The 25148-nt window shown below is 41.6% G+C and overlaps 1 protein-coding gene across 2 annotated transcripts in view; it reads right to left on the reverse strand.

Annotated features, from left to right (window-relative positions):
- Nucleotides 1-25148, reverse strand: part of CACNA2D3 (calcium voltage-gated channel auxiliary subunit alpha2delta 3) — a 674683-nt gene that overhangs the window by 88010 nt on the left and 561525 nt on the right. For both annotated transcript variants that reach the window (XM_067463553.1, XM_067463552.1), the window contains 6 exons: nt 22106-22151; nt 21879-21976; nt 19910-20003; nt 18706-18801; nt 16282-16403; nt 15057-15137 (listed from right to left, as the gene is read on the reverse strand). In XM_067463553.1, coding sequence (XP_067319654.1) covers nt 15057-15137; nt 16282-16403; nt 18706-18801; nt 19910-20003; nt 21879-21976; nt 22106-22151 — 537 coding nt within the window. The remainder of the gene's footprint in view (nt 1-15056; nt 15138-16281; nt 16404-18705; nt 18802-19909; nt 20004-21878; nt 21977-22105; nt 22152-25148) is intronic.

A 25148-nucleotide genomic window follows, 5' to 3' on the forward strand; every position in this document is an offset into this window, starting at 1 on the left:
TTTCTATGTAGAAAATGCTGTTCTTTACACATTTAAACAGAATAAGTTCTGAACTGCAAATATTCTTCTTTTTCAATGTGCTTTCTATTTTTTTCATTTTTAAAGAAATATTCTTTTTGTCCCTATTGAGGGCATTTAAATTAAATTTATCTTTCTATTTTGCTATACCAAAGTTATTGGGGTATTTTTTCAAATGATTTTTTTCCCCAGAAAGATATTATTTACAAGTATGTGTTTAAGAGAAAGAGAAAAAAAAGGGTAATTGTGGAGTCTAGGTATGGAAAGATTAATGTTCCCTAGGATGGACAAAACAGGCCAGTAGGTAAAGAAGTCTGATCTTAATTGTAAAGGAAGTCATGCAAAAGGGGGGGGGGGGATGATGCTTCACATATATGCAATTAGCTTGTTACTCATCACTAAACTGAGATAAATTAATTTGAACACAATCAATGTGTGCCAAAGGTTCAGTCTTCTGCTTGTCTCATTAAAAGTAAGCAGCTCTGGGAAAGACCTGTCTCAGAAATGTGAGACAGTCATTGCCAATGAGGACCAAAGCCCAAAGGCAGGCAATATCTTTATTAGGTATTAACTAAACTACTATTAATTAAAACTCCAAATGTATGCCAGCTTTCAATTTTTCCAGAGCTCATTATCAGACCAAGTGGCAGGGGCTACACAAACTAATATTTGGGTTGTAAATACAATGACAGCTAAATTTGCTAGGAAGCCTTCATTGAAAAATTCCATAGAAAGCTTTGTGGAGTTACAGATATAACATCGGTCAGATTTTAAACACTACATTTTTGCTGACATCCCATAATTACTAATAAGGCATTTGTGTCTAAACCCATGTAAAAATAGGGGCTCTAGAAAACATCAGCTGAGGAATAGATGTTTATAAAAATGCAATTTAATGTGTAAGAATTTATTTTACCTAGTACAACACCAAATATTCATATCCAGCATTGCTGTTACAAGTACTGTACTGTTTTACTGTACTTTTTTTGTGAAATTTCCAAGTATGTAGCTCAATGTATATAACTTTCAAATATGCAATTTATATGCTTTTAAGTAGTCTCAGAACAGTGTTGCCTGCTTGTGGGTTTTAGTATTAATGTATTGCCGAAGACTTTCACGTCTAGAGTCACTAGAGTGTTCTGTGGTTTCCAGGCTATATGGCAGCATGTTCTAGCAGCATTTTCTCCTGATGTTTCTCCAGCATCTGTGGCTGTCATCTTCAGAGGATCAGGTGGTGATAAAGCAAGTGGAGTGTATATACCTGTGAAATGTCCAGGGTGAGAGAAAGAGCCAATGTTGATTAATCAAGTGTGAAGGGTGCAATTGCGAAGCCTGATATGCAAATGTTTGAGTGGGTTTCATCCATTACCATGTGAATAACTGAGAAGACTTGGGCAAAAGCAAGTTGCTACGGTCTCTTCTACTTTGTCTGTTCATCCTCATTAATAGCTTCTATCTTGGCAATACATCCCCCAGTTTTCAGCTAAAATATTGAAGGATATGTACTACATGTCAAAATATAGAATATCCTATAGTGCTTCCCTGGATTTGTTAAAACACTGAGGCAGAAAATGAAACTCATTTTATCCTTCCCATGGGTTTAGACACAAATGCCTTATTAGTAATTATGGGATGTCAGCAAAAATGTAGTGTTTAAAATCTGACAGATGTTATATCTGTAACTCCACAAAGCTTTCTATGGAATCCTTCAATGAAGGCTTCCTAGCAAATTTAGCTGTCATTGTATTTACAACCCAAATATTAGTTTGTGTAGCCCCTACCTGGGCTACACAAATTTCAGAGAACGCAAAATGCAGTTATGAGAAACCGACATTGAGATGAAAGCACCTGTTATTTTCATGAACCAGTTTATCCAATAAGAAACTATTTTTGGTTGTAACCTGTTACCTTATAAAAAGAAAGTGTTTGATGGCATTCAAACCAGATGGTCAGCCTGCTATCTTGAATGAGATATAGGCGCTGCATCTGTTATACATTATTAATGTTCTGTAGTCTTTCCTGTTCTTTAAAGTGTTCAGTCTTCACATACTTTAGAGTTATTCAAATTTTCAAAAATGCTAAGCATGCATTATATGAATGTATTCCTTTATTAGCTCTAATTAGCACACATCCTCTTAAAAATGTCCACTTTTTTAAAAAAACTTTATTTTCGTGACAGTAACTCAACAGATATTTGAGCAATGTGTCTCACACAATAGAATGGACATAAGAGTGCATTTGTGTTGTACACATACACACACACACACACACACACACACACAGCCTTTCTTTTAAAAAAGGTGGAGTATAGCAGAAGAAAATAATATCATATAAAAATGAATGTCCTTAAAGCCCACAAATTTACCAAACCACTAAATTAATTCTAAATTTGTTGTTGTTTATTGGTTCAGTTGCTTCCAACTCTTTGTGATCTCATGGACCAGCCCACACCAGAGCTCCCTCTCAACCATGGCCACCTGTAGTTCCTTCAAAGTCAAGCCAGTCACTTCAAGAATACCTCCCATCCATCTTGCCCTTTGTCAGCTGATCTTTCTTTTTCTTTCTATTTTCCTCAGCATCACTGTCTTATCCAAGCTTTCCTGCCTTCTCATTATGTGGCCAAAGAACTTCATCTTTGCCTCTAATATCCTTCCCTCCAGCGAGCAGTTGGGCTTTATTTCCTGGAGTATAGATTGGTTTGATCTTCTTGTGGTCCAAGGCGCTCTCAGAATTTTCCAGCACCACAGTTCAAAAGCATCTATCTTCCCTTGCTCAGCCTTCCTTATAGTCCAGCTCTTGCATGCATAGGTTACTACCGGGAATACTATGGCTTTAACTATGTGGATATTCGTTACCAGTTTAAATGACAAATCACAAATTTGTATCTGAATGCCTTCCCTTAAACTAGTGAGAGTGGAGACTGACAGTAATTCTGTATGGAATGTATTCCACAGTTTGGAAGTGACACCGGAGAAAGCCTCTCCCATGTGTTCATGAAGGAGGCTTCTTCAAGTAATAGTATTGAGAGATTGATCCTCCTGAATATGTTCATGTGTGGTCAAGTTCACAACAAGACAGGAAATTCTTTAAAAAGGAAGGTCTTAAACCATTCAAGATTTGTAGCCAACACCTTAAATTACATCTGAAAAACTAACTGCAAATTTGAAAGAGCTTTCACAATCAAGTAATGTGATTCCTGAATACTGCATTTTGCACTCATCATCATCAATGTATTACCCCCTCTCCCTGCAGCTCAAGGCAGGGTACAACATCATTATTTAAACAGGAGATAAAACACTATTAAAACATATACAACAAGTTGGATGGAGTTAAAATACAAGTTAAAATCCACTGATGAAATGCAAATTAAAATTCACAAGCTAAAATGGATTGGGTAGATCTGCCAGAAGAGATGAGTCTTCAGTTGTGTCTTAAATTCTGACAGCTGTCATAGCTGTTGAAGCTCTTCTGGCAGGTAATTCCACAGTCTTAAAGCAGCTGATGAAAATTCCACAGTGATAAAGCAGCTGGATGACAATTGCCACTTGGATTTTGACTGGCTGGAGTAGCTGCCACTCAGAAGACCTCAGTGTCCAGAGCAGATTGTATGGAAAAAGGCAATTTTGTAGGTAACCTGAATTGAAACCATGTGGGGCTTTAAAAGTCAAAACCAGCATGTTGTACTTTTCCCGGAAACTAAATTGACAACCAGTGGAGTGACTTTAGTATGAGTGTTATGTCCTCATTTCTAGATGTTCCTGTAACCAATCTAGCTGCCATGTTTTAAACTCATTAGAGTTTCTGAACTTGCTACAGAGGTATCCCAAAATAAAGCACAGAAGTCCAACTTTGAGGTTACCAGTGCATGCACTACCATCTTTAGGTCTTCTGATTGTAGGAAGGGACATATCAGCTGAAGTTGGTGATAAGCACTCCTGAATATCACATCTACCTGGGCTAAAATTTGGAGAGAGAGATCCAGGAGCATTCCCAAGCTGCAAACACAGTCTTTCAGGGGGAGTGTAATCACATCCAGAACTGGTTGACACACCTCCATCCCCAGGTTAGGACCCTTGATGCCAAGCACCTCTGTCTTATCTGGATTCAATTTCAATCTGTTGTTCCTCATCCAGGCATTTATTCAGAAGAGACAAGCCATCTTTAGCCTAAGCTGTTTTCGAAAGCATGGAGAAATATAGATTTGGGTGTCATCAGTGTACTGATAGCACCCTGCTCCATGTCTATGGGTGATCTCTCCCAGAGGTTTCACGTCAATATTAAAAAACATAGAGGATGAAATGACATTCTGTAGTATGTAATATACCATGAGCATTTTTTGAGGAGCAGCTACCCCAAGCTCCACCATCTGGAATCTTCTTGAGAGGAATGACCGGAACTACTGCAACACAGCACAGTGCCTCCAACTCCAAATTTCCCCAGACTTTCCAAAATTCCACCATGGTCTATGGTATCAAAAGCCACAGAGAGACCTAGAAACACCAAAGGGACACACCCTTGTCAGTGTTAAGACAGAGATAATCCACTAAGGTCTCTGGAAGCATAGCCATACATAGAAATAATTGTGGTAACCAGGATGTGATGTGACAAAGATATGGATAACTTTTGTCCAAGTCTTGGACAAAAGTTATCCTGCTTCTTGGCAGGGGGTTGGACTGGATGGCCCATGAGGTCTCTTCCAATGCTATGATTCTATTATTCTAAGTCAGGCTAATTCCGGAAGGGTCATAGGTGACAGACCAAACGTCTGTCATTCATCTGAAATTCATCACATCATTTCTGTGATTTATGAACTCTGTACTGAGCTTAATAGTGTATTACAAGAACATGCAGTAATGTGTCTATTACCCAGCAATAGTCAATCTAAATTGGGTGAATGTAGTGGTCAAAAGCTTTTGTAGCAGATTAAATACAGGTCTGGTTGCAAGTTTACAGACCTTGTGCCTGAAATCTGTGGACGTTGGGGCAAATGGAGGTGTGCAGTTCAATGCTCTGGAACAATTCATATCATAAAGACATAAATCTCTTTGGTCTTTGATGATATTGGTTTGTAACATGCATGCATATAACTTTTGCATCCCTATCTCTCAAAGACCAGAGAAGACATTCTTGCAAATGTAAAGAGAAATTACTGTTCCAGTAGTAGACAAATTGGATCTTAAAACTATCAGTGGCATCACTCACATCCATGAAGTTTATGTGGTAGATTTTACTGACTGTTTCAAATGTATTTAGTACTCTTTATTATGATCATGTAAATGTATTCAATATCTATTCATCACCTGTCCTGTCTAAAAGAACATAGTAAGTGGACATCTGGAAAAGCTTGGCTACAATGGATATCTCCTGATAGTGATTTATTACAAAGAAATAAAGGATTATTTAAACTGCAGTACTCATTACAAAATGAAAATATTATAATCATTCAAATTGTTTACAGTATTTATAGAAACAAAGGTCTAATGTGGTTAAACTACCATTGACCTTCAGTGAAAAAGAAAGAAAGAAAAATAGAACGCACCTCAGGCCCTATTCCTGTATATGCTTCACACACAGAAAGTCAAGTGTGACTGTATATCTTGGACTGAGAAGACAAATTCAAAATGTATGCTTATGTTAGCATTTTAATGGCCAACAGTATGGTCCCGTTCCACCAAAGCATCCCTTCCTTCAACAATGACAAGGATATGCCCAAAGGAAAGTTATACAATCCCCATTGTTTGATTTTGCATGCATGCCTATTAGGCCTGTCGGTTTCGTTTCGTTAATTCGTTATTTCGTATTAAAATCGTTATTTTTTGCATATCCGAAGCGATATCAAAACATATTTTTAAACCCGGAAGGGTTTAAAAATATCGAAGCAGCAGCCCCATGTATTTTACGAGCTGAAGCTCCGCTCGTTAATGGCATGGAGGCTGCTGCTGAGCGCGCCATCCGGCTCTGGCTCCTCCTCTTCCTCCGGAGCCCATTGGATGGCGCGCGCGCGCTCACAAGCGGCCTCCGCGCGCCATCCGGCTCTGGCTCCTGCGCCCCCCTCCTCCTCCTCCTCCTCCTCCTCTTCCTGAGGAAGAGGAGGAGGAGGAGGAGGAGGAGGGGGGCGCAGGAGCCGGAGCCCATTGGATGGCGCGCGCGGGCTCACAAGCGGCCTCTGCGCGCCATCCGGCTCTGGCTCCTCCTCTTCCTCCGGAGCCCATTGGATGGCGCGCGCGCGCGCTCACAAGCGGCCTCCGCGCGCCATCCGGCTCTGGCTCCTGCGCCCCCCTCCTCCTCCTCCTCCTCCTCCTCTTCCTGAGGAAGAGGAGGAGGAGGAGGAGGAGGAGGGGGGCGCAGGAGCCGGAGCCCATTGGATGGCGCGCGCGGGCTCACAAGCGGCCTCCGCGCGCCATCCGGCTCTGGCTCCTCCTCTTCCTCCGGAGCCCATTGGATGGCGCGCGCGTGCTCACAAGCGGCCTCCGCGCGCCATCCGGCTCTGGCTCCTGCGCCCCCCTCCTCCTCCTCCTCCTCCTCTTCCTGAGGAAGAGGAGGAGGAGGAGGAGGAGGAGGGGGGCGCAGGAGCCGGAGCCCATTGGATGGCGCGCGCGGGCTCACAAGCGGCCTCCGCGCGCCATCCGGCTCTGGCTCCTCCTCTTCCTCCGGAGCCCATTGGATGGCGCGCGCGCGCTCACAAGCGGCCTCCGCGCGCCATCCGGCTCTGGCTCCTGCGCCCCCCTCCTCCTCCTCCTCCTCCTCCTCTTCCTCCCAGCTGGGAGGAAGAGGAGGAGGAGGAGGGGGGCGCAGGAGCCGGAGCCCATTGGATGGCGCGCGCGGGCTCACAAGCGGCCTCCGCGCGCCATCCGGCTTGTGTGACTTTTCAGGGCTGTATGACCATGTTCCAGAAGCATTCTCTCCTGACATTTTGCCCACATCTATGGCAGGCATCCTCAGAGGTCTGTTGGAAACTAGGCAAATGGTGAGTTATATATCATCTAATATTATCTATGGAATGTCCAGGGTGGGAGAAAGCCATTCAATGCTAATCAAGGTGACCATTACTGCAACATTCACACTTAGCCTGTTTGATCAAGAAATTTTTTTTTTCTAAAATGTTTTGTAAATAATAACGAAAATTCGTAAATAACAAAACATTTTTTTGGAAAGTTTTGTAAATATTTTTAATATCGAAACAAAAAAACACCCCAATTAAGAATCGAATTTAGAAACAAATTTTTTCTTGATCAAACAGGCCTAATGCCTATATTTGATAAATTAACACCCTGCAATTATTGGCTCTCCAAAGGCATGTTGGGACAATTTACGCAATCTGTTTAACCTCTGACCATGCTTACTGGGAGAGTTGGCATCTATAAATTGATCCTCTGGGGGAGATACAAATGTGTCACATCTTTGCTGTACTGTAAGAAGAGTCTGAATGGGAGAGTGTGGGTATTCTAAACTAATCCTCATTTCTGCAGTTTTGAAGATATTAGCCAAGGATTGTAGAACAGACTTTGTCAAAGTGGAATGAGAGCTCTCATAATTGCTGAGCTACCACAACCGAAGTAACTGCTATAGAAAGGCAGACAAGTACTTCCAGTCAGCACAGGCATCCAGGCAAGACAAGCTGCACAACTCCTTGATTCCTCCTATATCAACACTTGCATCATTGCAGAGGTTGTTGATTTACTTCTTTTACACCTTTTCATTCTCTCACATTCATCCCACCCTGTGCTGTATCACAACTGAACTCATAAATAGACATACAAGAAAGGGCTACTTCCTAGATGCTAAAACGTATCACATACTGCTGACTATAAGTAAAGTCTTTTCTCTATATGTCTGACTTGATCACCAAAGGGTCTCTGTGAATGGTTACTGAAAGGTGGGCAACTGTGTAAGTCTGCTTCAGCAAAAATGATGAGGCACCTTATAACTTAAAATGAAATTATTATAATCTTTTGTGGACTGTAGCCTGATTCATCAGATGTGTGGAATTTCCATCTAAATTGGCAGATTATCATACTACACATGCTTGGATAAACTGGTGAGGGACAGTGGTCTTTGAAAAGTCATGGTTAAAGATTTGAAAATCTGCCTTAAAGACTCTGAAGTATAACCCTGTAGATTTACTACCTGCTACTTATATGACATAATTTCATATTACACAATAGATTATAACACTATGGCAGCAACTCAACATTCCCTCAATGTAGCATACACTATGCTAGCCCCTACATAAAAGAACCCAACTGACAATCATCACCGAGAGGACCTTTTCATTGACTGCCCCTAGACTGTGAAATAGCCTGCTGGAAGAGGTTCGACAGCTAAGTCAGCTGTCAGCATTGAACACAAGACATATATCTTCTGGCAGGCTTACCCAGTCTATTTTAAACTGATACTCACAGGAACACCTCAGCAAGTGAGAATCAAAAAGTGGTAGGTTAAAACTCGGTACCTAAATCCATGGCTGATACCGGATGAGAAACTCCCTTCTGGGCACACAAAAGCCTGGGTGACTTGGGAGGCACTGATCAGACTGCGGTCTGGAACCACGAGATGCAGAGCTAATCTTAAGAAATGGGGCTACAAAGTGGAGTTCGTGACATGCAAGTGTGGAGAAGAGCAAACCGCAGTCCACTTACTACTACACAGTCTGAGTCCTGCCATATGAACAATGGAGGACCTTCTTACAGCGACACCAGAGGCCCTCAAAGTGGCCAGCTTCTAGTCAAAGGAAATCCAGTATGATGCTAAGTTTTTAAGTTTGTTTGTGTTGTTGAACTACATTATAACTATACACTCAATTCATTTCTGACACAATAATAAATAAATAACCTGTATTGTATTGGTAAATTTAAACTAGTTGGCTTTATTTCACTATTTTAACCATGCTGTACCCTGCCTCGAGCCTCAAGGAGAAGTGGGTAATAAATCTATTATTATTATTATGATTAATAATAATAATAATAATAATAATGACACAAAAGCACAGTATGTCACAGCAAACGAGATCTATATGCTGGATTTCGTATCACAAAATCATCATCATCATTATTATTATTATTATTATTATTATTATTATTATTTTATCCCATGCAGAATAACAACATTGCAGAGCACATGCCAATGAATGGGAACCATTGTGCAATCATACTGTAAGTTAAGAGTTTAATTTGTTCCATAACCGAGCTCTTAACTGAATTCTCAAAGTGAATTTTTCCCACTGAAATGCATTGAAATGCTATTAATCTGTTCTGCCTCCCAAATCCCCCCCCCCCCATTTTGGTTACATATTTTAAATAAGAAAATGTACTTTGTAACAAATAATGTAGAAATGCACATTCTCATGGAACAATAAAAATAAATATCAACTTTAAAATTGCACAAAGTTGTGGCACAATGGTAGAAGCACAAAGTTATGGCAAGGAAGCACAAGGCAAAAAGCTGAGAGGCAGAAGTATCATTTTCTTCATACTGTACTCATTCCAGCCTCCCTTCCTCTCTTGCTCTCTCTCCCTCCCTCCTTTCATGAATCCAAACATACTAGGAATAAAAACCACACAAAATCAACTAACCCAACATTCCTCAAAGTGGACAAGAGCAAAGCGGGCAGCAATCTACAAAATGGACAAGAACATGAGGCATGGAGGCTGCTCCCTTGAAGCCCTAAAGCCCTTGTACTCTCAGGCTAGTGCTCCCTCTTAACTTAAAACACTGATTGTATATCAAAGCAAAACCTGGGATGAGCAATGGTTCTTAACTCAAAATGTTCTTAAGTTAGGAGTGTATTAAGTCAAAGTTCCATTCTACCATACACATATGCAACAACAATGAGCAATGCACAACTGAAATTCACAACACCACTGCAGTTGGAACTCCTTTTCTGCTACTATCAACAAATAATTCATCCAGATGCAAAATGCCAGCCTATGATTTCACTTTCACTGCTATGGTTCCATCCTATGCAATCTTGCAATTTGCAGTTGGGCGAAAGACAAAAACTACAAATTCTCTATGGCTGAGGAGAGAGGAAAATCACTCCCCCTCCCTCTCCTGGCACATCTTTTCTATGAGCCAGGAGAGCTGCTCAAAGCCTGTAATGGAGGCTAGGTAAGTTTTCATTACTTTTCAAAGGGGTCTGGGGGCTTTGGGGCGGGGGGGGGGGGTAGGGTCTCCAGACATTATCCTGGGTACACGCTTTCTGGGATGGGTGTGGACAGGCTCCCAGGAAAATCCGCGTTTTTAAAACACGGATTCTTCTGGGATAAAGGCCTGTCTGGATCCACCAACAGTGTTATAATTGTGTAGTGTGAAAAAGATTGCAGAAGAAAGGCAGAGAAATATCTGGTAGGCAGACTTGTAGATGCTGTGCATTTAATCTCAACTTGTATTAACTCTAAAATGATTGGCTTTTATATTTCAGATTAATGAGGCCCACTTTAACAAATCATTATTATATCACTTTACTGATTGTGAACCAGTATTATTTATTTATTTATTTATTTATTTTTTGCATTTATTGACCGCCCCTCTCAGCCCGAGGGCGACTCGGGGCGGTGAACAGCAACATAAAAAGAACAGTCTACAATAAATTCCGACAATACAGACCAAACAGTACAAACATAACATATACTTATACTAAAAATCCGCTTCGTCGAGTTCTGGGGTCATAGCCAAAATTCATAGTCTTAGTCCATTCCAGTGTCGTTTCAGGGTAGCTCAGTTGAAGGCCTGCTCGAAGAGCCATGTTTTCAGGCCCCTACGAAAGGCCATCAAGGAGGGCGCCTGTCTAACTTCAACAGGGAGGGTGTTCCACAGCCGGGGGGCCACCACCGAGAAGGCCCGCTCTCTCGTCCCCGCCAGACGTGCCTGTGAGGCAGGCGGGACCGAGAGAAGGGTCTCCCCGGATGATCTCAAGGCCCTCGTGGGCTCATAGGCCGAGATGCGGTCTGCAAGGTATTTTGGGCCGGAACCGTTCAGGGCTTTGTAGGATAACACCAGCACCTTAAATTGGGCCCGGTAGCGAATCGGCAGCCAGTGGAGCTGGGACAGCAGGGGCGTTGTATGCTCTCTGCGTCCTGCTCCCGTTAACAACATGGCTGCCGCGCGTTGGACTAGCTGAAGCTTCCGGGCCGTCTTCAAGGGCAGCCCCACGTAGAGAGCGTTGCAGTAGTCGAGACGGGATGTGACCAAAGCGTGTACCACCGTGGCCAAGTCAGACTTCCCAAGATACGGGCGCAGCTGGCGCACGAGCCTAAGCTGTGCAAATGCTCCCCTGGTCACCGCTGAAACCTGAGGCTCCAGGCTCAGTGCTGAGTCCAGGGTCACACCCAAGCTGCGAACCTGTTCCTTCAAGGGGAGTGCGACCCCGTCCAGCACAGGCTGTAACCCTATACCCTGTTCGGCCTTGCGACTGACCAGGAGTACCTCTGTCTTGTCTGGATTTAGTTTCAGTTTGTTCGCCCTCATCCAGACCATTACAGCGGCCAGGCACCGGTTCAGGACTTCGACGGCCTCCTTAGTAGCAGGTGGGAAGGAGTGACAGAGTTGGACATCATCTGCGTACAGGTGACACCGCACCCCGAAACTCCGGATGATCTCACCCAGCGGCTTCATGTAGATGTTAAACAGCAAGGGGGACAAGATGGAACCCTGAGGAACGCCACAGATCAACGGCTGTGGCGCTGAACAGGAGTCCCCCAGCAACACCTTCTGAGTACGACCCTCCAGAAATGACCGGAGCCACTGCAAAGCAGTGCCCCCAAGACCCATCTCTGCAAGGCGCCCCAGAAGAATACCGTGGTCGACGGTATCGAAGGCCGCTGAGAGGTCCAGGAGCACCAACAGGGACACACTCCCCCTGTCTAGCTCCCGGCGCAGATCATCGACTAAGGCGACCAAGACCGTCTCGGTACCATGTCCCGGTCTGAAACCAGACTGTGCCGGATCTAGATTATCCGTGTCTCTCAAGAATGCCTGGAGTTGTGAGGCCACCACGCTTTCCATGACTTTGCCCAAGAAGGGAAGATTGGAAACAGGCCGAAAGTTGTCCAATTTAGTGGGGTCGAGTGATGGTTTCTTCAACAGCGGCTTTACAACAGCCTGTTTGAGGCTCGCTGGAATCTTGCCTTCCCGAAGGGAGGCATTAACCACCACCGTTACCCACTCGGCCAATCCCCCTCTGGCCTCCTTCAGAAGCCAGGATGGGCAGGGGTCTAGGATGGACGTGGTGGGTCTCATTCCTCCAAGCATCTTGTCCACATCCTCGGGTTTCACAAACTGAAAAGAATCCAACAAAATCGGACAAGCAGGTGCTTGTGTCACATCCACAGAGACTGCATCTAATGTGGCGTCCAGCCCAGAGCGGATCAGAGCGACTTTGTCTGCAAAGAACCGAGCAAATGCTTCACAGCGCGCTGCCGAGTTGTCAGGGCTCCCACCTGAAGTAGGGGGAGTTAACAGACCTCTGACAACCCGAAACAGCTCCGCCGGACGGTTTTTTGCAGACGCAATAGTGGCCGCAAAGAAAGTTTTCTTTGCGGCTTTTATTGCCGCGGCATATGCCCTTAAAAAGGACACAAACCGTGTTCGGTTTGACTCGCTTGGGTCTGAGCGCCACACGCTCTCTAGAACCCTCTTCTTTCGCTTCATCGCTGCCAGCTCCTCAGTAAACCAAGGGGCTGGTTTAGCTCGGTTACTCGAGAGGGGACGTTCCGGAGCGATCTTGTCAATAGCCCTGGTCATCTCCCCATTCCAGAGAGCGACCAAGGCCTCGACATGATCACCTGCCGCGGCGGCGGGAAACTCCCCAAGAGCCGTCAGGAATCCACTCGGATCCATTAGCCTCCTGGGGCGGACCATCCTAATGGGTCCTCCACCCTTGCGGAGGTTAGGGGGCGCAGTGAGCCTAAATCTAATCAGGAAGTGGTCGGACCATGGCAACGGAGAGGTAGACAACTCCTCCACACCGCCACTCTGCTCCCATCCCTGACAGAAAACCAAGTCCAATGTGTGTCCAGCACAGTGGGTGGGGCCAGTTATTCGTTGGGACAGCCCCATGGTTGCCATGGCGGACATGAAGTCCTGAGCCGCACCTGTGAGGGTTGCCTCGGCGTGAATGTTGAAGTCCCCCAGCACAAGAAGCCGTTGGGACTCCACCGCCAGGCTCGAGACCACCCCCGCTAGCTCAGGTAGGGAGACTGTAGTGCAGCGAGGTGGACGGTACACTAGCAGAATCCCTATTCTGTCCCGGTCACCCACCCTCAGGTGGACGCATTCAAAATTTGTGGTCTGCGGGATGGGGCTCCTGGTTAGATGGATGGAATCTCTATAGACCACTGCGACACCGCCTCCCCGTCCTCCAGCTCTTGGTTGGTGTTGCACGGAGAAACCTGGAGGACAGAGCTGGGAGAGGTTTACGCCCCCCGCTTCATCCAGCCAGGTCTCCGTGATGCACGCCAGGTCTGCCCGCTCCTCCAGGATTAAGTCCTGGATCCAAGATGTCTTTCCGTTGACAGACCTGGCGTTCAACAACACCACCTTCAAGCCAGAGGGCCCGCTCACCTGGTTACACCAATTTACCTTAGGAGACCGGTTGGGAATAGTCAATTTAGATAAGCGGTCCGAATTGAGCCGAATTCGAGGTCTCCTTCTCCCGCATCTCCTCCTTCCCACCACGACCTCTATGGGGGCCCCTCGGCTAGTGGAACACCTCCCCCCCTCCATGCCGCAATTCTGAGCCATACGATCCTTTCCTCCTATACTTGTTGTTAGACTTATAGGTTCTTGCCAACATCCCCCCTCCCCCTCCTCCCCCCTCCCCACCACATCTCCGATCACAGGCTCCAGGACACCACCCCTTCTGCTCCCTCCGCTACAAAAAAGCAACAGGAGCAATACACAAATGGGGGCAGGGGACCACATGGGTAGCAGCAAAACAGACGGTAATTGATGTTCCGACTACTACAATGGGACAGTTCATAAAGTGCATAAAATCTGGAGCAATTCGTTAGTAATCGTGATGATCGTAATAAGTTAGCAGCAGCACACATACACAAAGGCACATTAATAAAGTGCAAAATCTAAAGGCACACTAATAAAGTGCAGATCTCAATAAAGTGCTAGGTCTAAAGTGCTCTACTTAATGATAATAAAGTGCGGCATAGAGGGACGGGGAAGGGGAGTAAGTGCTGGTGCAATCTAACAATCGATGGCTGGCGCCTAAGTGCTCTATCCTATTACAGATGGCAGATGACAACGATGGCTACCAGGAATGGACTGGTTGGTATTATACAACTCCCTTTTATGGGTGGTAATGATGGTGATTAATTAAATATTGCCATGACCCCAGAGTATCTAGACGGATTGAATACCAGCGGATGGGCTTCCGGGGTTGGTAACTCGGGGGTGGGGCAGCACAGATGTATCAATAATATCCAGTATGTATCAATAAAAAGGCTGGTTTAAAGGACTACACAAGGTTTACACACAGATCTACATAAGTCCAGCACAGGAAACTACGCAGAGAACTGCATAAGAAAGTCGGCACACAATAACTCAGAGAGGGCTACACAGGGAAACCAGCGCAGAGGGCCTGCAACCAGTAGTCTGCATAAAAAGCAAAAGAGATTTGGTGTTGCTATAGTAGTAACCAGTGCCTTCGACATAAGCATATAATCTCATGCACAATATGACACATATGGCTGCAGCCCTGCTAATTAAAAGGTAAAATAGCAGAACAAGACTTCATAATCCACAGCCTTGCCCACACTGATTTTGTATGTGTTGATAATTATCCTTTAGGTTATGTGAAACCAACCTCTACCAACATATAAAAAGTTTCCTTTGTTCAAGGCATTCAAAATCAAGCCTTTTAAGAACCAGAGGCCTACACTGACCCAGACATTAGGTCATTAAATGGCACTTTATTGAACTTTCTTCCTAAACAGCCTTGAAATGAACATTTTTATAGGCAGCCTAAGGAGCATGAGAAAGCCGAGCCTGTTTACAATATTGATGAAGAAAAGACACAGCAATTTTACCTGCTACCACTGGAGATTTTCTGTCATCTAGAAGCTGAATGGAAGTACTTGCTGTCACCACATTGCTTTTGTTTGCTGTTTCTGCAATATTAAAAGCAAAGACTATTAAAACCACGTTATGGTATGGCTTATCTTAACTATTGTTAACATGTTCTCACAGCAGGAAAGAAATTCACCAAGTATTCTCATGACCTAGGCAGAGAAATCATGGATAATTCAAATATCAAACCTCATATTTAAACAACAACTCAGAAAAATCCGGCCTCAATGCTACAAGATGATTTTAAAATGATATTATGTGCTGAATCTATCATGGGCAACAACTGGAGAGACAATTGTTTCAAATCTTAACTCATCTATGAAGCTCACTAGTGATCTTGGGCCAATCACCATCTTTCAGCCTAACATAACATAGGATCCTTGTGAAAGACAGAATGGAAGGACTTTACTTATACTCAGAACATGTGACCCTGAAAATTCATGGGATCACAACTCAGTGATCAGTCCTAACCAGCAGAGATAGTAGTATTATTATTAGTTGTGTCAGGAGCGACTTGAGAAACTGCAAGTCGCTTCTGGTGTGAGAGAATTGGCCGCCTGCAAGGATGTTGCCCAGGAGACGCCTGGATTATTTGATGTTTTTATCATCCTTGTGGGAGGCTTCTCTCATGTCCCGTCTGCATGAGGAGCTGGAGCTGATAGAGGGAGCTCATCCGCCTCTCCCCGGATTCGAACCTGCGACCTGTTGGTCTTCAGTCCTGCCGGCACAGGGCTTTAACCCACTGCGCCACCAGGGGCTCAGAGATAGTAGTGAGGGATGATGAGAGATGTAGTCACACACCATGGGAGGACCATTCTTTCCTTATTTCTACTCTAGACAAAGACAAAAATGTAACCTTGTCTCAAAAGATTGTTTTTGGAAGACAAATCTAGGATGACATTCAAGTCTCTTCATGCCACTCTTTCCCTCCAATTCAGTTCCATACCTTGACATATTTTATGGCTCTGCATTATGTTTTATGAATGAGTTTCTTATACTTGTTCTTATTCTGTATTGAAGAAAATATAAATTAAGATATCTGAAATAATCAATTAATTTACAATTCCTGGCTATACTATTATCTAAGAACAAGAACAAGATGAGATATTAAATGTGTGACTGTTTTTAGTGTGATAGATAGATGAGAGAGAGAGAGAGAGCTGCCAATTTCATGATGTGACAAACCTGTACTGAATGGGATGGAGTAGACAAAGCTTCCTGGGATCTGTTCAGCAGCTCTTCTGTACCAAAGTGGAAAATGATCAGCATTGAAAATATTCTCCTTATCTCCAGCTGTCAAGAAGTCTCTTGAAACAGAAGGAAACATAGCATGTTTGCTGGAGCTTTGTAATAATAATAATAATAATAATAATAATAATAATAATAATAACTTTATTTTTATACCCTCCTCCATCTCCCTGAAGGGGTTCGGTGGAAGCTTACACATGGGACAAAATGTCCACAGAACATCAAAACAAAAACATCAAAAAGAACTGAGTTGATAATCTCACTAAACAAACTCAAGGTATATTTTGAATTCTTCCAAATCAAGCAGCCAACAATTACTATTGATATTTTTACCATTAAATTATTAATCAATTATTACATTAACCTTTGATAGTTATGTATGTTTACAATAATTTTCTAAGAGAGAACACACTTGATGGTAAATATGCTATTATATGTTGAGAAACAAATGTGAAAAATAAGTGGAAAATAATGCTGAGATTCATTGATTTTGTTTCATAAAATACGTTGGTCAGAAACCAAAGAATGTTGCAATTAGTTCCAGGTGCCCAAAGAGGGTTTGGACTTGTACTTCCGTAGCAGCCTAATATTTGAAGTCACTGCTCACATCCCCAAGTGTGCATTAAAGTAACTTTTTGGATTCTGGCCATTCTGAAGATACTATTTGCAGATAACTGGTTATGATGTAACTGTGATAGACTGGCTGCAGTTGGGTAACCATTTACTTTGAGAAATCTCAGGGAGAAATGAAAGAGGAAACCATCCAAATTTAACTGTAAGTTGCCATAAGCCACAGCAAATCTGTTGGAACAGATATGCAAACGTTGCATTCAAAGGCAGGCAAAATAAATTTGAGTGAATCACATGTAGGTGAAAATATCCCAACATTGGTTCTAAATTCATACCTAGTCCTTTTTCACAGGGGAAAAAACTGGGACTGAATGTGTATTGCAGAATTTATCTTGCTCAGCAATTATATGAGAGTGGTTATTTATTACTACTTCTACTACTATTTCTGTAATTCACACTACAGAATCATAGTTCTGAGATTCCAGTCTAACTGCTATGGCTCCTTCTGGGATTTTCAGTTCAGGAAAGGATGCAGCCATAGTAGTTATTAAAGTGCAATCTCTGTGTTGTAATGCATAGTGTGAAATGTCATAAGTCATTCTTCGCTGTGAACCTGTGAACCTGAAACTCCTCCCTCTTGCTATAAGATTTAGGAATATCTCCCAATATACGAGAAAAATGTAGTAAGAGATGGCAACAGCAAGTACTTCCTGAATCTAGGAGGACAATCTTTTCCATTGGATCTTCCTCTCCCAAATGTTTTCTCTATATGGAAAAATCTTCCATTAGTCATTTCTGCATTTGAGAGAGAATATCAAGGGGTTCACAGAGTATAGGATATCTATGCACAGTATTTATTTTCAAATGAATTTACCTGATTTAATATGAAAACATACAGTTTTGGGTTAGTAATATTTCTGTACTGCCAATACATATCACAAAAGAAAGAAAATGTGTCCCCGTTTGAAGAGTATGCTAAGAACACTGCATACATTTTTAAAACAGGCACAGGTCTCCTTTAGAGATTCAGTCAGGTTTGACCGATCTATTCATCCCTATGATCAATGTGAATCTACACAGCACTTTCCTATGGCTCTATGGAGTCCAAGGAGATAAACAAATATGTGTTTTCTCCCTTTGGGAAAACAGGAGGAATTTGATTCAAACAAGGAACACTGCAAACTAGTTCAACAATTGCTTTTGAATGAAAGCACATGGTTGCTTTTTTTTTTAAAACAAAACCCAAAACTTGAGTGGGTCTTGATGGATTTCCTGCGTCACACCTAGTTTAGCCCTGATTTGCTCTAAGTGGAAGTTTAATCAGAGGACATGCTTCTATTCTTAAGCACACATTTGGCAACAGCACCAACCTATAAAAAAGATCACTAACTGCTGGTATTAGTTGCTGTAAGGCTACTCTTTTAGTACAAGAGGTTGTGAAAGAAAGGAAAACATGAATGGCTATCAGAATTTACAATCTGACCCCTCAGAATATCAATGTATTTTTAAATGCACATCTTATAATAAAAACCACTACTTTTCCAACTACATAATCCTGTACTAAGTGCAGCCAATGGATAAGATTGATGTTTAACTCAGAAGTGTAACTTAGTCTTAATGTTATAGCAAAGGAAATTCTTCAAAAAGAAATAAATGTTTCTTGCCTTTTGATATATGGAACATGGAACAGATGTAGTTTATAATTAGTGGGAAAGAAAAAGAGAGGATGTTTTATAATTATGTTCATGCTTTTCTCCTTCATGTGCTATTTGCTTATGTATCCATACTTACTGATTAGTTAGTTGTTCTGGTCCTACAAACAAATTGACTCGAGAGAGACCTGTCCGGGTTCCAAGGAAAGCAACTTCGACTCCCTTGTCAGAATTTCTGAAAGAGATCAAAAAGGTGGAGAAGAATAAAAACATAAGAAGTGAGCCCACAAGAAGTGATTCAGTGGCCAAGAAAGTACACCTGGGAAACCACACAAGGAGAACACACAAATGCATTATCTAACATACTGCTAATGATGTTTTATTGTGACATCACCTCATTGTATTGTAGCATAATATTGGAAACATAAATCAAGAATACAAATAAATACCTCCTTAAATAATGTGGTATAATCAGCAAAACTGGCCACACCTATAATTCCATATGATTTATGAAAAAAAATCAAAAGCAACAAATCCATTATTTACTCCCTTCTGTTGCAATAATTAATTGTTCACTCTGACTCACCACTTTCTGTAAAGAAATGCATGCATCTAGATAGATATATTTCTATTTAGTAAATGGGATTTTGCTGTTTTATCACAAACAGTAAATATAAACTAAGGTTGCAATTTTTGTCTGTTTAAATACATGCACGTAATTTTTAATTGAAAACTAAAGTGCATGTTTGTTATACTCACCCTGCTTAATGCAGGATTTTGGCCTATAATTGCTAACATAAACAAGAAGAAATGGTAATAGGATGCTTGGGGTGTCATAACAATGTACGGATATAGATCATTAATTTAATAATTTATTTCTCAATGTAAAGATACTAACCACTTCTCCAATTCCAAACAGAAATTCTCCATAGCAACAGAATGAATAAATACATAATACAGGATGTTGCAGTACAGGCAGTAATTAAACACTAAAATCTCCTAAATATAGTCTCACTATGGAAAATACCCTGTCCTCAGTAGTTATTAATCATATTTCATTCAAGTAGCAGCTGCCCAAGCAAGTCCTCGGATGTAGAACAAAGTCCAATTCAGAATGTACAAGTGAAGGCAATTATCAGTGACTTAGAATTATTTGGTATCAACATGTGAACCTCAAAACAGTTGAAGTGGGTTTCTAAAAACTGAGACTGAATGTTTTGAGTGCATCAGACCTAAGAACAATAAATGAATGGGGATGAAATTATTTATGTAATTTATATCTGTATCTGACTATCTTCAAAATGCACAATTAAAAATTAATAAATGTTGTTTTATTTACTTACTCTGATTTGTTTAGTGCAAGGCTGGTCCAATAAGCTTCTATTGGTGCACTCACTACTGCATCAAACAATACTTCTTGAATCAATTCTTTATCGCCTGCAAAGTTATAAACATACTTTTTAAAAAGGAAGTATGGTATCTGCATGAATCTATGGAACAAATTCACATGTAGTCTCAGGACCATGAATTTTGATCCTTGTGAAGTAACTCCAGATGAAGTTGTGATTTATTTAAATCTATTTCATTTTGAAGTACGTGGTTGGCAGAATGTTATACTGTACACCAAAATTAGGATATCTGTTTTGCATTTAGAACTCTGAATTTTTTTGATAACCTTGTTTGATAAGGATTATGGAAAGAGTTCAGTATATCTCTAGTGGATTTCAGTTAGGAGATAATATGCTTGGTATCATCATTCCATTCCAGAATACTGGACTTGGTCCAGAGCAGGCTCACTTCACCACATTACATACCCTAAAAGTTCATGAGAACATGGTAACTTTGTTGACAATGAATGTCAACAGCTGCTTGTGCCGGAGAGCATTGCACACAGTATCATTTACTTAAACTCATCTTATTGTGCAATTTAATCTTGATATTCTTAGCATTGAAATTTTATACATCTCACTTTCAGTAGGATTTACATAAACAGGACACAAAAGAGAATGTTACAGAAAAAAGAAGGCTAAACAAGATAAATGCACACATAAAATGTACGTTTTAGCAGCAACACTCAGTTTTTTTATGTGAACTGATCCATGTAAGGTTTTTACCTAGAATGTGCTTTATATAGTACAGTATAAACAGAACCCTTTAAGATTTCAGATCCATTATTGTATTATAATCTTTTAAAGTTTCTTCTAAAGTATGTCAGCATGATTATGTCTATATTGGGTTGAAGAGTGAGACAAAGATGGATTGTCCAAGACCAACTTTGTTCATGGCTAAAACAAGATTCAGAGCCTTTTTTGAGGATGACTCACACAATGTGGTAGAACTTACTTCACAGTAGATAATGTGAAAGACTGTGCTATTAGTTTAAATCTTGGGCACATTTTAATTGGATTTTAAAGTAGAATGAATAATTACTATCATTCCTTTCCCAGCTGAAAAAACTGGTTTCATGACACTTGGGAAAACAAGTTGGGAAGAATAATGCAAAGGCATGCCTTTTGCAAAAAAAAAAAAAATGCTTTATATTAACACATCCCACAGTGTCACAGAGAGAATGGGGGCTTTTTTTTGGTATAAAACAAGAAGATTTTCATGCAAAAAGGACCACCTTTCTCACATGGTGAGGTGGGAGGAATGGGGGGGGGGGCAGTGTGAAAAAAGATTTTTGTACAAAAAAGTATTTCTGAAATTAATGTTTGAACGTATTTCTGGAAACAATTTCCAGAAATGCATGTGGATTTTTTTTATTAAGAATTCATGCATTATGTGAGATATAACATAATTTTTACAAGAAACAACATGCATTTCTGGCAACAGTTGGTGTTTTGTGTGATGCCTGGATGCAGCGGAAAAGCATCAATTGGGGAAAAAAACTCATTTCTGCAGATAATAATTTCCTTAAACAGGGTGTGCTGGGAAAAAGTTGATACCACATGAACACTGCATAGAAACATTTTTTACTATTGAAGCAAGAGAAAACTGCAGAAACTTTTTGTTTTACCTACAAGGAAGAAATAATTTAAGGCTTACACCTCTGTACCAAATAGGAAAAGGGCAGGGTATCTGTACCTTCAGCAGTGGGGTAAGAAAAGGGGAATTGTATAGCTCAAAGGTCAAGGGTATAACTTAAAGGTAAAGGAATCCTGTGCTCTTTTGTATCTGACCACTCCATCCACCTGCAGTTTATGGCACTAAAAGAAACATAGTGTTTTGTTCTGTAGAAGACAAATGGAGTGTATTTACTCAGGGGAAATGCAGTATTTATCTGAAATCAGATGTAATCAACAACATACTCACATGGAAGCAATGGCTCTTTCCCGGTGAGGTAGTTTTTAATAGCCTTCAGTTGAGTCATTTGGCGGTGCTCAGGATGCAAGTCTGTGTTGCAATATGACCTGAGGACAGAGTGGTTAAAAATAATGGTAACAAATGTTTGCAAACATGACTCCCTTTGTCTTTTAGTAGGATGAGCATAAACAGCTTTCTATAACACATGCCAGCTGCATGCTTTATTGAAGGCTTACCATTCATCTGCCAAGGATACATCAGGCTGTTCCAAGTCATGCAAGCCTGAAACCAGACAAAATGTCAAAGGGTCATTTTCCTGAGTTCTACACAGATGCCAACTCAGTATCTGTGTAGAACTCATGATAATCATTATTCTTCCTTTTAAAACTAAATTATTTTATATACCTTCGTTAATCACTATACATTGCACTTCTATAAATGTGCAAGAACCAAGTGACTTACTGGTAAATCATAAGCAGACCAAGATAACTAAATATTCAAGATTTTATGGTAGGTCACCAGAAGGCACTTATACAAATAGTCTTCTTATGATTATATATCAAGACAATAAGTGGTTCACAATGAAATTTAAGAAAGTGGATCTAGGAAGAAATGATGGATGTAGTTATTTTAAAAGCCATAAAGACAAGAAGCAAAGGACCATTAAAAAAGGGACAGTAACGGAGGATAAAAAAGTAGAAGGAAAGGAAAAAGTTATTATAAAAATGATACAAGGAAGGATGACCAATATGGAAATTGATAATTGTAGACATAGGAATGTAAAAAGCAGAGGTATTCATCCTATCAGTTTGGCTGAACCCTGGATCCACTACTGAACCAAGCCAGATATAAAAGCTTCTGTACATGTCTGAACTAAACTGGAGCTCCTTTACGGCGAACTGGACACATTCTGGACCTTGTTTTCTGTGCAGGATGGGATGATGGTGGTGTGGAGGAACTGGTGATAGTTCCATTGTTATGGGACTGCTTTCTGCTGTCCTGGAGACTAGGATACGAAAAATGGCTTCAAACTACAGGAAAGGAGATTCCACCTGAACATTGGGAAGAACTTCCTAACTGTGAAAGATGTTCAACAGTAGAACTGTCTGCCCCAGAGTATGATGGAGGCTCCTTCTTTGGGTTTTTTTAACAGTGGCTGAATAGCCATCTGTTGAGGGGGGGACTTTGAGTTCGATTTTCCTTCTTCTTGGCAGGGGGTTGGACTAGATCGCTCACGAGGTTTCTTCCAACTCTATGATTCTATGACTGATCACTACCAGGTTAGGTTTTGACTTACTGGGACTTCAAACTTCAGCATGAGCGAGGGACCAATTAAGATTGTCTGTCTCATGAGGCTTATGGATTCCTGACGGCTCAGCAGGCAATTCTGTCAAAGCTCTGGCTAACCTCTGGAATGGGAAATGGCTATAGCAATGGACAGAGTTGCTCCTGAATGTCCCCTCCCATGGAATAGAGTCAAACCAGCCCTTGGTTTTCCAAGAAGTTGGTGGTGATGAAGCAAATGAGATGGAGACTAGAGCAATGTTGACAGAATGACCTTTGCATAATTAAAACTTGTATGCCAACTGCACCCATTCCTTGAGAAGCCAGATCTGGCCACGGTGGTACATGACTTAGTTGCATTCTCTCTGGTTTACTGTAATGTGCTCTACATGGGGCTGCCTCTGAAGAGTGCTTGGAAACTTCAGCTGGTCCAAAGAGCTGCAGTCAGGTTGCTACCTGGGACTGCCTATATGAAGCGTACAACCCCTCCTGTTGCAGACACTCCACTGGCTGCCAATTTGTTTCTGGGCACAAATCAAAAAGCTGGTTAGGACCATTAAAGCCCTAACAACTCATTTCCAGGTTATTTGTCTGACTGCACTCCTTGTATGAACCTGCTCTACCCCTGAGATCTTCAGGAGAGGCCCTTTTCTCAGCCCCACCTCCATCTCAAGCTCAGTTGGTGGGAATGAGAGAGAGAGAGCTTTCCTTCTCAATGGCTGCCCCTTAACTCTGGAACTCCCTTCTTATTCCCAGGGAAGCCAGAATGGCTGCTGTGATTTAGGAGAAACACCAGCAGCCAGGCTCTGCCTCCTCTCTCCCTCAGCCCTAATAGGCTGAAGAGAGCATGGAATGGAGCAAGTTTGGCTGCACCTACCAGGAGAGTTCGCTTGCGCTAAAAAACAAGCTGACTCATGGAGACATATGAAAACAACCAAACTTCTTCCAAATTTTTTGGAAATTGGTGTTTTGATTCATCTGCATTTGGAGGCAGGGGGTGGACTCTGGGTTCATAAGTCGTATTGTAAGTACACATTTTCTGAAATACTTATGACTTATGACCCACATCCAAATTTTATTAAATTGCATTTATAAGTTTTTAATGTAAGCTGCTTTGAGTCTCCTTGTGGAGTGAAAAAGCAGGGTATAAATAAATACTATTATTATTATTATTATTATTATTATTATTATTATTATTATGAGTGTGTCCACTAAACATTGTGGAGAATACTGACAGACCATATACACTCATATATAAGTTGACTTCATGTTTAATTTGAGGGCAGATTTAGATGGCAAAATCATGGATTTTTATATGACCTTTACCAGTGTCATCTCAGGGACGAGTCACCTCTGGCTGCCAGTGTCATTTTCCTACCTGAATATTCAAATAGTCCAGAAGCAGTGCTATGGTGGAGAGAGTAAGGGAGGTGGGTGCATCTTTTAGGTTAACCCAGAATGGAACACATTCTCACCTTCTACCAGTACAATCTGAGAAGGGGATGGTTCCTTTTTTTCATAAGAGCTAAGGTATTTATTTATTTAAAACTTATATCCCAATCTTCTCTACCTCCGTAGGGGGACTCAGACTGGCTGACAGCAAAAATTCAATGCATTGACCTGTGGATAAGATGACCGACATGTTTGGGGTTGTTTTTGTTTTTGTTTTTTTACTAAAATGCAGCTGTTTAGTGCTTTTTGCTGCCAATACATTGACCTGTGGATAAGATGACTGACATTTTTGGGGTTGGTTTTTTGAGTAAAATGCAGCTGTTTAGTGCTTTTTGCTACCAATCTTCCACAGGAACATTGGAAGTGTTTTGATGGATTAGAGAAGTGGGTGTTTGCTGTACAAAAATGCTACATGTTGAAGTCATTCTCCTTCTGTCACTGGCAGCAATGAGGCTGGTAATGGAATTGGACAGGAGTAGATAGTAAATTTAGAGAAATGAATAGAAAACAAAATAAATAAAGTCAATATTTCACTCCAAGTGT

This window comes from Anolis sagrei, chromosome 2 (assembly GCF_037176765.1).
Source record: "Anolis sagrei isolate rAnoSag1 chromosome 2, rAnoSag1.mat, whole genome shotgun sequence".
Classification (NCBI taxonomy): Eukaryota; Metazoa; Chordata; class Lepidosauria; order Squamata; family Dactyloidae; genus Anolis; species Anolis sagrei.